Below are 13,441 nucleotides of genomic sequence, written 5' to 3'. Positions count from 1 at the left end.
ATCTCAGCAATCATGTGCTGAGTGAATCCTTTTGAATCAAGTGAGAACCAAATCAGAAAAATCAGACTGGAGCCAGGGCAGCAGCTGGCTGGGCCAGAGGATATAAAAAATGATCTGGGTGACAGACAAGTCATAGCCATTTTTTTTATCTTTGCTAACTTAGAGCTGAGATGGTTTTTGACAGCATTCTCAGAGATCCTGACATTTCATATATAGATTTGTCAGAAAACAATAACAAGCATTCTCGAAGTTTCATGACATGTAGACTTTACCATCTGAGTTTGTTCCAATGACAAATCAGGAAACCTACCTCTTTTCTCACCAATTCCTACTTGAAACCTGTAGGAATTTGGAGCATGAACTCTTAAGAATGCCAGTGACACTGACACCATCATTTGAAGTTGCCCCAAATCAAACCAATGACAATGACAGATCCCTTGTCATGAGCTTAAACTTTTTATTGCTGGTTATGAACTTTGTAAACCAATATGTGGCATAGAAATCACATAATATATAATATAATATGTAATATATAATATAGTATATAATATTATTCTTACAGATAAAATTGGTTTCCAAGAAAATGGGTCTCCATTTCTGTCTTTCAAATGATTAATTTAGTGTTATCACAAAGCATTGGTATTTGACTATATTTACCTAATAGCAAGTTCATAAAAACTGTACAATAAATTCCAGGAAGACCCCACTAATGGCAATCATACTAGTTAAGACCAAATGAGGAACGAGGTCTCTGTTCAAAGATCACTCAATTACCCCTCACAAATTCTTTCTTCCTTATTAGAAAACGAAGCTACATGAACATAGAATTTTGGAAAGCATTTGAATAAAGCAACCTTAAAATATGACCCTTGTTCTCTATGGAACTATAATAAATACTCATATAGTTATCCTTGCCCTAATTATGAACTAAACACCTGTTCTGAACACAGCAGACACTTTGAAAGTAGTGATAAACAATACAGTCATTTGTCAAACCCATCAACAGCAGAATAAGTTACTAATAGACTATCACCAATGAATTCTCTTGAAATATCAAATATAACCCACAGCATTCTATGGTTCACTCTCTGAGCTGTCTGAGATGCTTGCTGAGGAACTGAGGGGTTTGAGGTCTATCCTTATATCTTGAGTACTTGAAGAATCATTTTCTGCTTGTCTTAAGAGTGTCAGGACATAGGCCAGCAATCAATACTTGCCCAGTAAATGATGGAATCATTGGGCAAACAATCACAGCAGAGAACTGGCCAGTTCTCCTTTGGCTCTGGAATCTACCACACCTATATTTTGTTCTGGTTATTTTTGAGAGAAGGTCTTGCTTTGCCCAAAGTTCTGACACAGAACTCAATGCAGGGCCAAGTACAGTGCTGTAGCTCAGGAAATGCCTGTCGGATGACGATGTCATTGCAATGGTGTCTCATCTGGCACTCCATTTCCCAGTGTGGGGTCCATGTGACCGATCTAAAGTAAGTTCATTTTCCACTCTGCTGCCTACTGACTGCCCAGCTCCTCTGGGCTCCAGGATGCTTGCTGGGAACCCTTCTAATCAGAATTCTGCAGAACTCTTCTAGTAGGAAGAACTTACCACTGTTTCCTCTTGTTCCTCCCTGACTCTCTCACAATAATAATGTCTCCTGTGCCTTCTCCCCTGTCATCCTCAAATCATTCTTCTAGCTCAACTATTTATATTTCACTTGTGCCTCAATCTATTTTTTCTTCTGGTACTGGTCCTGAGGCTTGAATTCAGGGCCTGGGAGTTGACCCTGAGCTTCTTTTTGCTCAAGGCTAGCACTCTACCTCTTGAGCCATAGCTCCACTTCTGGCCTCTTTGTTTTGTTTTTTGTTTGTTTGTTTTTGTAGTTTACTGGAGATAAGAGTTTGCTAAACTTTCTTGCTGGATTCAAACTGCGATCCTCAGATCTCAGACTCCAAGTAGCTGGGATTGTAAGCATAAGCCACCAGAACCCAACTGCCTCAAGCTTTTTACTAGCAAGTTTTGATGCATTCCCGCATCATTAACTGGCATAGAGCAGACTAGTGTTCATGAGAAACTATTAGAGAAAAAAGAAAAGACCTTCTTCTGGTGTTTTTCTTCATCATGTGAATATCAACTCCATTTCAACCCAAACTGAACCAGGAAATACCTTTTATGGAGTATCTGCTATATGCTGGACATGTTCTGCAGCCCTCGATGTTCAATGCGAAGACCTCCAGGTGAAGGAGGCCAAGTTTATAAATAAGTAAGTGAAGCTGGCATACAGATTCCAAACTAAGAAAGTGTAAGATGCAAGTGTGAGCAAAACACAGTGGACAAGAAGAGACAGAGTGTTGACCTGTCATGGAAATGTTGGCGACAGATTGAAGAAGTCTCTGGAGAGCAAACCCCACTGACGTCATAGAGCTAGCTCTAAAGGTCGTAGGATGTGGGGCCTTGCTGCTTGGCTTGTTAGGCTCTTGGATTCCTCCTCTAGCACCACAAAAAAAAAGAAAATAAGCAGAAATCTGTGAGGCAGACCATGGCAGCAAAGGCCTCTGGAGAACCAGGAGGGTATGTGGGCAAGGCAGGACTGCTGTTGGAATCAGGGAAAGTGTACTGCAGTTGGACAGGTGATAGGTTGTAGAGCACATGGGCAGCAAAGATGGCGCTGAGAGGGAGTTGAGTGGGCACAGCCCGATTTGCTTTATGTTCAGTGCATAACCAGCCCGTGGAAGCTTAGGTGCATGATAGGGTGTGACCTTGACAGTGATTGGTTCCTCTTCCTCCCCTCCCACCAGCTCTTTTTTGCTTTAAAAAGGGCTTGCTCTGTTTTCCTGCTTGAGTTGACTCCCTGCTGCGTCTGTTTGTCTCCCGGGCTAAGGGAGGCTGGGGAATGGGTGAGCGCACTTACCTTTCCTCAGACCCTGTCCATCTTTCGTGAGACGGACGAAGACCCAACATCTGGTGCCCAACATGGGGCATGAAAGGAAAAGATACCAGCAGAGGCTAAGCTGTCTCTCAGGGTAAGTGAAATCCTTAGTATGAGTAATGCTATTACAGAAGGAGGAGGAGGAGGCAACATTAGGCCTAGAGGGAGTAAAGGAGGACTTGGGAAGTGAGAAGGAAAAGGAATGGGTCAAATTCGATCGAGAATGCACTGAAACGTGCACAGTGGAAGTCAAAATGAGGGTGAAGGTTACCCCTCTGACTCAGGTGCCCCTGACGGTCATAGGCCCCCCTCCCTATTCCCCTGATTTTTGGGGGAGGGATATGGTGCCCTACTCGACCTGCGAGAGGGACCTGCAAGACCCGGACCCCTACCAACCTTCCATGGAGGGGCCGAGGGCGGGAGAACTAACCTACTCGGAGACCTACCCTGGAAGGGAAGGGCCACCCGAGAGTCCAGACCCTAGGTCACAGGATTGGCTTCCCCAAGTGTACCCGGTCATTCTGGCACCAGGAGCTAATAGGCCCTTGGAATGGTATCCATGGGATGCTAAGGATCTTAAAGAGTTCCACAAGGCGGTGGCGGAAATGGCCCAAACTCTCCTTGGGCCCAGACCCTATTACAGGACATTGCTTATCACTCGTGTGTCCCTAAGGACTGGATGGATGTGGCCAAAGCCGTCCTCACCAGTTCTCAGTTTATTACATGGTGTGCTTTCTTTAAGGAGGAATGCAGAGTGCGGGAGGAGAATGACCGGCAGGCTCAACCTGCGATACCTATTACTTATGCCACGTTAACAGGGATGGGGGAAGGGCACTCCACTGCCGTCCAACAGGCTGCAATACCTGGCCCGTACCATGACCAGGAGAGGCAGGCAGGACTTGCCGCATGGTACAAACTGGATGATGGGCCTACTGAGTCCCCCATAGCAGGTGTGAGACAAAAACCGGGTGGGCCTCTAGCTGATTTTATAGACCGAGTCTTAACAGAGCGTTCACCGCAAGCTGCCAGCAGGGAACCTCCGAGATCAGTTTGTAAAGCGCTGGTCTGGGAAGGGATGAATGCAGACCACCGCATGGCCTGCATGGGATGGAGAGAGAGTTCCCTGGGCTGATGGGTGGTGGCCTCGCAAGATGTCGGAACTCAACAGCACCAGTCCCAATCATTAGCTTTAGCTTTACAGGCTCAGACATCTGCAATGACTGAGGCTATTACCCAGGCGCTGGCAGCCCAGGGCCGAGGAACCCCAAGAACATCAGGAGAGGGACTTGTTTTAAATGTGGGCAGGAGAGGCACTTTTAGAGGGTCTGTTTACAACAATCCCCCCCTCCCCGCCAACTGGCTGTGGGGGAGGGTCCAAACCGCCAACTACACCCTGCCCCAGGTGCAGGAAGGAATACCACTGGAAAAAGGATTGTTGATCCAAGTTTGATTTAGATGGGAAGCCTTTAAACTATGGGAGGGGCGTCCTTCAACCCTGTTAAGGAAGAACCCCCTCTGCTGTGAGGCCCAGGCAGCCTCATGGCAGGACGACCCAGGCCCATTGGACCGTCCCCCTGGTGGAAGGACTCTGCCCTAAAATGAGTATTCTCATAGGCAGAAAGAGGTTTCACTGCCTAATTGACATGGGGGCAGTTCGAACCATATTCAGGGAGGAGGAAGTGCCCTTGGACTGGAAGCTTGCACCTGGGCCCACGATATTGGGGGTAGGGGGCAACTCCCAGTCCAAAGAGATGGTTGCCCTTATGAAATGGACTAGCCCAGATGGAGAACAGGGAAAGATATGCCCTTTAGTGGCAAAAAACCTCACTGCCAATTTACTAGGGCAAGACATGCTAAAACAAATGGATGCCGTGGTCACTACAGACCATCAAGCATCCTATGATGATATCCTGGATGGGGAAGAAGCACAAAGGCTTAACCAGGATCTAGAGGGAGTTAACGGAAAGGATTTTTTTTAACTTTCATAATTACAGAGAAGAACATTGGGGACCTGCTCGGGTATACCCCAAATCCTAAAGGCCACTGCCCCCAGTACCTCCTATTAGGTGGAAACCAGGAAGCCCTATTTGGGTGGAGCAGTGGCCATTGACCAAACCTAAACTTGGAGCCCTCCACCTTTTGGTGGAGGAACAAATAAACCTTGGGCACGTAGGCCCTTCTATGAGTCCTTGGAACACACCCGTATTTGTTATTCAGAAATCCTCCAGGGCTTGCCCTGTGCTCCAAGATCTATATAAGGTAAATGAAAGGATGGAGCTTGTAGGAATGTCCCTAAGAGGCATGCCCTGGACTCCTGATGTACCTTCAGAATATACCTTGGTTGTGATTGATATTAAAGATTTTTTTTTCTGTCCCCCTGCATCCAGATGACTGGGAGCAGTTTGCTTTCTCCATCCCTTCTCTTAATTTTTCCCAGCCTGATCAGAGGTTTGAATAGACTCAGAAAAGCTAAAAGTGGCACTGTGGCTTAAGTGGGAGAGTGCTTGCCTTGAGCACAAAGAAGTTCAGGGGCAGCACCCAGGCCCTGAGTTCAAGCTCCACCACACACACACACACAAAAAGAATGTAAGCTGGTGTCATATGCCTGTAATTGTAGCTACTCAAATGGTTGAAATTTGATTATCTCAGTTCAAAGCCAGCCTACGAAGGATCTCCAATTAAGCATACACACAAAAAAGAGCCAAAAGTAGAGCTGTGGCTCCAGTAGTAGAGTGTTAACCTTGTATAAAACACTGAGAAACAGTAATGAAGTCCCAAGTTCAAGCCACAGGACAAATACCAAAAAAAAAAAAAAAGGTGATTTGGTTTGTGCACAAGGATTACATTTAGTTAAATCACTTTTCTTTTGTGGCAGTTCTGGGACTTGAACTCAGGCCCTGGGAGCTGTCACTGAGCTCCTTTTGCTCAAGGCTAATGCTCTACCATTTGAGCCACAGCGCCATTTCCAGCTTTTCTTTCTGGGCAGTTTATTGAAGAATGTCTCGGACTTCTGCCTGGGCTGGCTTCGAACCACAATCGTCAGATCTCAGCCTCCTGAGCAGCTAGGATTATAGGTGTGAACCACCAGTGTCTGGCTTTAAATCATTTTTTAAATCAGAACATTTTGGAATTTTGAACCAAAGTGAGGATGAGCAGGTCTGGAATGTCTGAACATATTCATGCAGTTCATGAATGTGGTGACACATGGAGACACAATGTATGAACTGCATTCTAGGGATGGAACTGAGCTGTTTCTGTTACTTCCCATCCTCCCCACACCTACAAGGTGCTGACCCAAAGGTCACAGTGCCCTACTTAATCCCCAGACTTTGACAGAAGTATCCAGTCAGCCAAGAAAGAGCCAAGAGTATAGAGAGCTAGAAGGTAGGGAAGAATGGCTGCAAGGAAAGATCTAGAACCATCTGAAGGGTGTGGTGCTGCACAGAGAGGGAAGAAAACTGCTTACATGACCTGTAGATCTCCCAGGACACACAAAAGCCTGCTCTCCTAGCCCCTCTGCTGTCTATAAAATGGACTACAGGATGGGCAGTGACAATTAGTGCCAGAGGCAGGCACATGGCAGGAAGTCTGCTTGCTAAGGAATGCAAGATCCTAACAAACTTACCCACTTCAAATCAGAAGGTACCAGGTCACATTGACCAAGAACATGTGAACATGAACTGGAAAGTCACAAAGGTTAATAAAGATCTAGCCACCAAACACCTGGATGACTAGGTTGAGGCTCACATAATTACAGAAATCAATGTATTCGTGTTGTTTCCCCCACGATGATCTTGATTTTCTATGTTTTCATCATGACTAAAGCTACAAATTATGATCCAGGTTGATCTGGTTTTCACCGTCAGCTCCTTTGCTTTCTAGATCTTTGCCTTTTAGCAAATTACCTAACTATTCTAAGTCTCAGTGTCTAGCAGTAAAATATGAGAGACACAATGTTATTAAATAGGTTATTAGGGTCACAGGGTAAGATATCAAACAATAGAAAATGCTAATAGAGTCCCTGAGGAAGGAGACACTTAGGAAATAATAAATAGAAATAAAATGGTTATTGTTAACCTTTCCTATACTTTCACGGGCGCCCTCATCATATTGCGTTGGGTTTAGTAATTCCCAGGCTACATTAGAGTTCCATTAGACCTTTTGACACAGTTAGTGGCGAGTGATATGTCAGTCATAATGATGGTGTTAATTCCAGGCTTGCCTTTAGAATGTCACCTGCTCAGAATTTCGTGCCTGGCTTCTTTGTTCAATTTCCAAGATTTTTTACTCTGGAAAATGTCTCTTCTTGATCTTAAAGTAGCCTTAAGTGCTGTCATGAGTCAGAGAACCTGAGAGCTAAAAACCAGTACATAGTATTCTTATGGTCTTCAATAGTCTACAAGAACCTGAATAAAATAATGGTTCTTTAAAAACATGTTTCCATGTACTAACTGCCAACCTGTAGAAGTCCATAGTATGTATGTGTATGTTCATGTATGCATGTGTGTATGTAGTTATGTATGTGCACATGCACTGACGTTTAAGTGCATGTGTGTGTATTTGTGTGTGCCTGTGTGTATGTATCTATGTGTGCACATGTGTGGGTGCAGTGTCCCCTAACTGTACACTGGTGGAGTCATCCTCCACATAGATGGCTTTGCTAATGTTGAGAGGTAAATGGGAGTTTCCAGAGGCCATTTTGCTCTTCCATTAGAAAAGCAATTTAGATCCAGAGACTCAGTCCCTGAAATAAGGATGTTGTGAAATGTACAGTCCTCCATCAGTGTACCTACGGAAAGGACGCTGAGTGAAGGCCTGGGCCAGGAGGAGACGTTCACATTCTGTTACAAGGCCACCCTAGCTAATAGGAGAATGGAAATCAGCTGGTCCTCCGCTGCACCGGGATGGATAGAAGGCTCCTGTCTCCATCTACAGCCTCATTTCCTGCTAGACTCAAAGGAAGGGGGACTCAGAATGAAGGGTGGGAGCTGGGGGTTTTCAAGATGGGCTACGAGGCCCCTGCCCTCCTCTCCCCCAAACATGGCCTCACAGGTTTGGCCCAGCATCCCTGGCTTCCCTTCCAGCCACCCACTTGCCTCCCCTCCCAGCAGCCTGGGCACACTTCACCTGAGCCACTTTATAGCAGGTCAATATTGATCTGTCAAGAGCCACAGGGTGGTGCCCATGCAGGGGACAGCACACCCTGGCCCAGATCACACTTGGGCTGTCAGAAATGACAGCAAAGTCCACAGAGCTATCAGCTTGGATGGGTTTCTGAAGACACAGCCTGGTTATTGCACCAAAGGGAAACGAAGGTGCCTTCCAAGCTCCCCCTTCCATTCCCCCCTCCTCGATCCATCATCCTACTCCATTTCTTTTGGAATAAAAACCTATAATCCTAGCTACTCAGGAGGCTGAGATCTGAAGAATGCAAATCCAAGCTAGCTTTGGCAGGAGTCCAGAAGGCTCTTATCTCCATTTAATCACCCAAACGCCAGAAGTAGAAATGTGGCTCAAGTGGTAGAACATCAACCTTGAGTGGAAAAAAAAAACAAACTAAGGAACAGTTCCCAGGCTCTGTGTTCAAGCCTCAGGACGGGGTACACATGCAGTGTGTCTCCTTTCCATGGCCCACAAAATCCTGCACATGGTCACTTTGGCTCCCATCTGACCTTATGCTGTGCCCCATTTCTTAGCCCACTGTATCACACCATACAAAAGTGCACTTATTTCCTACTACTTTGTGGCTGTGTAGACTGCTTGTGCCAATCCTCTCCAGTTCCTTCAGCAATGCTGAAATCCCCCCTCCTTCATCCTCTAAGTAACAAGTCCCCCTCTCCATTTGTTTTCTATATCTCAGCCCTATTCATTTCTTTCCCATACTTACCATAATTGGCAAGTGTTTATTGTACTTGTTCTTTTCTTTTTTGGTGGGGGTCGGGTTTGCCACAGATGGCCGCTGCCTCAGCCCTGACAGGCATTAAAGCACTGTGCCTATGCCAATGTCACTTTGTAGTAAATACCCAGTGGATGAGCTAAGGCACAGATTCTACAGATAACACATCAGTTCTTTAGTGTGCCCGAGGACCAAGAACCAATCAGGACTATGACAGAACTCTGGCTTATCAGAGGGGAGGCTTTCTAGAGTTGGTGTAATGATCTCTAAAAAGCCATTGCATTCATCCCACAGACCTTAAATGACTGTAATGTTCTTCAGTCTCCTGTGCTCCACGCATCACCTAAGCCACGCTGCAGGCTGGCTGTGCTAAGTGCATCCAGCTGGGAGTTGGAGGCCCAGGAGGATTTTGCAACAGTGGAAATCCTGAAATTGTTAAAATGTGCCTGTCACAAGCATTTCTCTTAAGTGCTGTCTGCCCTGTCCTGTCCTGCCCTGCCCTGTGGGAAGTCCCTGTGTTTTATTAAGATGTGTTCAGTTGGGCCAAGGGTTGGAATTTGCATTTATCCATAGCATGATGTGGCCATTCTGGGAATCTCCCACGTGTCCATTGGGGCTGGCCGTGAGCTTTTCTCAATCGTCCACCCAGGCACCTTTACCTGCACAGGTCTTCTGAGGCTCCCAGTGGACCCGGATGCCCTCTCTCTGGCAGGCCCGAGCATACGCCAAGAACGACTCACAGTAACAGTTCTTATGGACAGGACATTCACACATGTCTGTCAAGCAGGACCTAAGGGACACGACAGAGAGAAGGGATCATGTGAAAATATCACATCAGCAAATATCTGCAATTTGACTCTAACAAAATGTTGGGTGGAGAGATGTGAAGCCCTGATTGACCATCAAGGGTTGCTATCTTAGACTGGACAAGTAAAAACACTGTAAAAACTCTGTACATCTCTCAGTACTGGATTGTTCTGAGCAAGGCAACAATATTGAGCAAGGCAACAATATTAGGTTTTCTTTCTTCTGAGACAAGATTGTTGGGCAGGACTGGTGGCAATGACAATGCCCTACACTCGCCACTGTCACAGGCAGTAGCTGCTGTCTTGTAGGTGGTTATTGAATATGTAGCACGTAGGTACTGCAGCTGAGGAGCTGAGTTCATTTCATGTTACTTAATTTGGAAGCAAATAATTACCCTTCAACATGCTACCATGCTGCAAATAGCATGGACAAAAAAATGGCCAGATCTTATTGTGATAGAACACAAAACGGCAACCAACTTGGTGAGAGCGTAAACCCTCATGGCTTTCTGAAAATGTGCCATTCACATGTCCTAGGCCTCATTCTTTAGAACGTAAGATGACAAATTCCCAATAAAGCAAGCATTTAAAGCCTCTAAGTTGATGGAGAGATGAACAAGATTGAATCGAAATCTCCATCTTTAAAATATGAAGACGCTGAGGCACAGCATAAATGGAACTGAAGTGTGTTTAAATGCAAACTAGCACATTTCTAACACGTCCACAATAAAGACTCAATAATGACCTTACCCTGTAGATCATATCACACTTTAAAAAGTGCTCACCCGTGCAGTCTGCCGATGAATGGCAAACGAAGTGTACTACAGTTCCTGTCTTATTAATGAAGGGATCATTTCACAAATGAATAGATGGGCCCTGAGTTATACTTCTAAGTGGCAAATGGACAAATCAAATCATCCTTCCTCACTTGGAGAGTAGTCATCTTTTTATTACACCATACTATAATCCTCGCCCTCCTCGAAGCAAATTTATTACCTTTACTGTCTAACAAGTTTAGCGTTGACATTTATGCATGAGGCCTTGAAGGTTAATAAAACTGCCAAGTGTGGTGGCTCATGCTTTTAATCCCAGCTACTCCAGAGGCTGAGATTAGGAGGACCATAATTTGTGTGTCTGTTGTCCCATCTACACAGGAAGTATAAATAGGAGTATCACAGTTCACACTGCTAGGCATAAAATGTAAGACCCTATATCAAAATACCAAGAGCAGTAAGTGCTGAGATCATGGATCAAGTGCTAGAGGTCTTGGGAAGATTTTAAACCCCTGTTATAGGGGCTGGGAAGGTGGCTCAGTGGTAGAGCGCTTGCCTTGCATGCATGAGGCCCTGGGTTAGATTCCTCAGCACCACATAAGCAAAAAGAAAAAAGCTGGAAGTGGCGCTGTGATTCAAGTGGTAGAGCGCTAGCCTTGAGCTGAAGAGCTGAGGGACAGCGCCCAGGCCCAGAGCTCAGGCCCCATGACTGGACCAAAAAAACAAAACAAAACAACAACAAAAACCCTGTTATAAAGAGGATGGATAGAAGAGGCAGGGAGAGAGAAAGAGGAGTAAGAAAGAAAGAGAGGAGGGAGGAGGAAAGGGAGAGAGAGAAGGAAGAGGGAAGGAAGGAAGGAAGGAATGAAGGAACGAAGGAAGGAAGGAAGGAATTTCCTCCTTCCCAGAATCCACTGCAAGACTGAACAAAGAATATACAGGAATGAAGAGTCTAAGCAGCACAGATGATGCTGACACAAGACTATGAGCATGCCACAGACACCCACTGTCAGTGTATTAATGTTGTCCATTGATGTGGGATGCATTTGCCCATGGCCTCAGAGAGCGCTTACCTAGCCCAGGAGTTTGGCTGGAGCCCCACCTGCTCTGAACAATAAAACATGGGAGGACTGATGGTCCTGCGTGGCACCTAAGAAGAGATCCCACCACAGCACACAGAGACCCAGATTGGAAATAAGAACAAAGACAAAGGGAACAAGTGCATTTCAGCCTCAAGAGCCTGCTGCATGTCAGTGATGGTGCCATCTCTACATCAATCCCATCCTTAAAACACACACACACACACACACACACATACACACACACACACACACATACCCCTACCACCTTGTCCTTCTTTGTTGCTTTAGTTTTCAATTCAGGGGAGGCCACATCCATCATCTGCAGGCTCAGAGTGGACTACTACGTTTCTGACCTGTCTAGGTTCTGACCTCTGACCCCGGGCCGACTTCACTTCCTCAGCAGTCTCTGAACCCCACCCTCTTCCAGGCCCACAGGGTTTGGAGACTCTTTCCCATGTACACAACAGCCATTACATGGCATGGCTGCACCGGCATCCACACGCCTGATCACATGGCGTGGTTATGTAGAAAAGGGCTGGCCTGAGTATGAGGAAATGTCACCCAGCTGGGAAGGCCATCTGTGATTCTGTATGATTTCATGAACAGTAAACAAGTAAAATTTAATTTGAATGAAAGGTTTGTGAGAGAATCCCCCCCCCCTGCCTTTTTTAACTTGAGTTCCACTGTCTGCTTCAAGAAGCAATTTCTTCAATTTAAAAAGAATTATAAATAGTTACACCCAATGCTCTGGGACTGTGGAGAGAGACTGCTTTAGGTACACACTGAATAATCACTGCATACCTGTTCTCTACCTCACCAACAGGCCCAGTTAACAATTAGCCCCCATAGTAAAAGCCAGGGAAACAAGAGTTCAGAGAGTGACATGTCAAACCCAGTCGTTTACTTGAAAGATTTTTATGTAATTTTAAAAGCATCAAGTTGATAACTTTTATACAAAATTGTAGCCAGTGCTTGTGAGAATATGGAAAAGGCGATACACACTCTTAGCTGGAGGAAGGCTAAATCAGCTGCTCTTAAGGAGTGCATGGTGCTGGGTCAAGAATTTTACATGCAATGTGTCCAGGAGTCTACACAGGCACCCACAATTACCATGGCCTCAAAAGACAGGGAAATGGATACACAGAGATTTCAAGAAATGTGCCTACAGTCCCACAGCTGAGCTCTGCCCCGTAAAACCAGAACCACGGTCAAAATCCATATTTGGCTTGGTGATGGTGGCTCACACCCACTCACCTAGATATTTGCAAGGCTGAGATCAAGAGGATCAAAGGATCATCGGAAGGCCAACCTGGACAAAAAGTTCATGAGATCCCTTCTTAACTAATGCAGGAGCACAGTAGTGTGAGTCTATCACTCCAGCTCTTCAAGAGGCTGAGATCAGGAGAGTTGTAATTCCAGGCCAACCTGGGCAGAAAAGCCTACCCATCTCGATGGAAACAGCTAAGCATGGTGCTGTATGACTGTTGTAATTGCTATGAATGATAGAGAACCTAAAACATGGAGGATCATGGTCCAAGCACATGCCTGGAAATGAGGGCCTACCTAAAAAGTAGCCAGCCCAACTTAGATACTGGTGTTTCAGGCCTCTAATCCTAGTTACTAAGGAAGTTGAGACATGGAATGTGGAGAGCTGCGGGAGCCGAGACCAAAGACGGCTGCAAAAGCAACATTGTAGCTAAAATGGCAGGGCCGCGTGGTGAAGCTGCGACCTGCTTTCTGTCTTCCCCGTGACAAGTGCTCTCTGTAAAAAACAACTCCTTATATGGCTATGACTTGGCTCCTAGTTTGCTTCCGTGTTTGCAGTCCTATCAGTATATGCCACGTGGCGCTTCAGGATTGGCCATCCAGGAGGCTTATAACTGGAGCGCGGGGGCGGATGGGGAGGAGAAGCAGGAAGAAGAAGGAAGAAGCGGGCAGGAGAGAAGTAGGAGAAAAGAAG

At 45.8% G+C, this 13,441-nt stretch overlaps 1 protein-coding gene across 1 annotated transcript in view; it reads right to left on the bottom strand.

The window, feature by feature from the left end:
- Positions 1-13,441, bottom strand: part of Bmper (BMP binding endothelial regulator) — a 222,671-nt gene that overhangs the window by 957 nt on the left and 208,273 nt on the right. The window contains exon 15 of the mRNA XM_013035143.1: positions 9,480-9,610. Coding sequence (XP_012890597.1) covers positions 9,480-9,610 — 131 coding nt within the window. The remainder of the gene's footprint in view (positions 1-9,479; positions 9,611-13,441) is intronic.

The sequence above is a fragment of the Dipodomys ordii genome, unplaced genomic scaffold, assembly GCF_000151885.1.
Source record: "Dipodomys ordii isolate 6190 unplaced genomic scaffold, Dord_2.0 Scaffold205, whole genome shotgun sequence".
In the NCBI taxonomy this organism is placed as follows: Eukaryota; Metazoa; Chordata; class Mammalia; order Rodentia; family Heteromyidae; genus Dipodomys; species Dipodomys ordii.
Note: the sequence above shows the minus strand (reverse complement) of the source record. Positions and strands in the feature narration are given on the sequence as shown.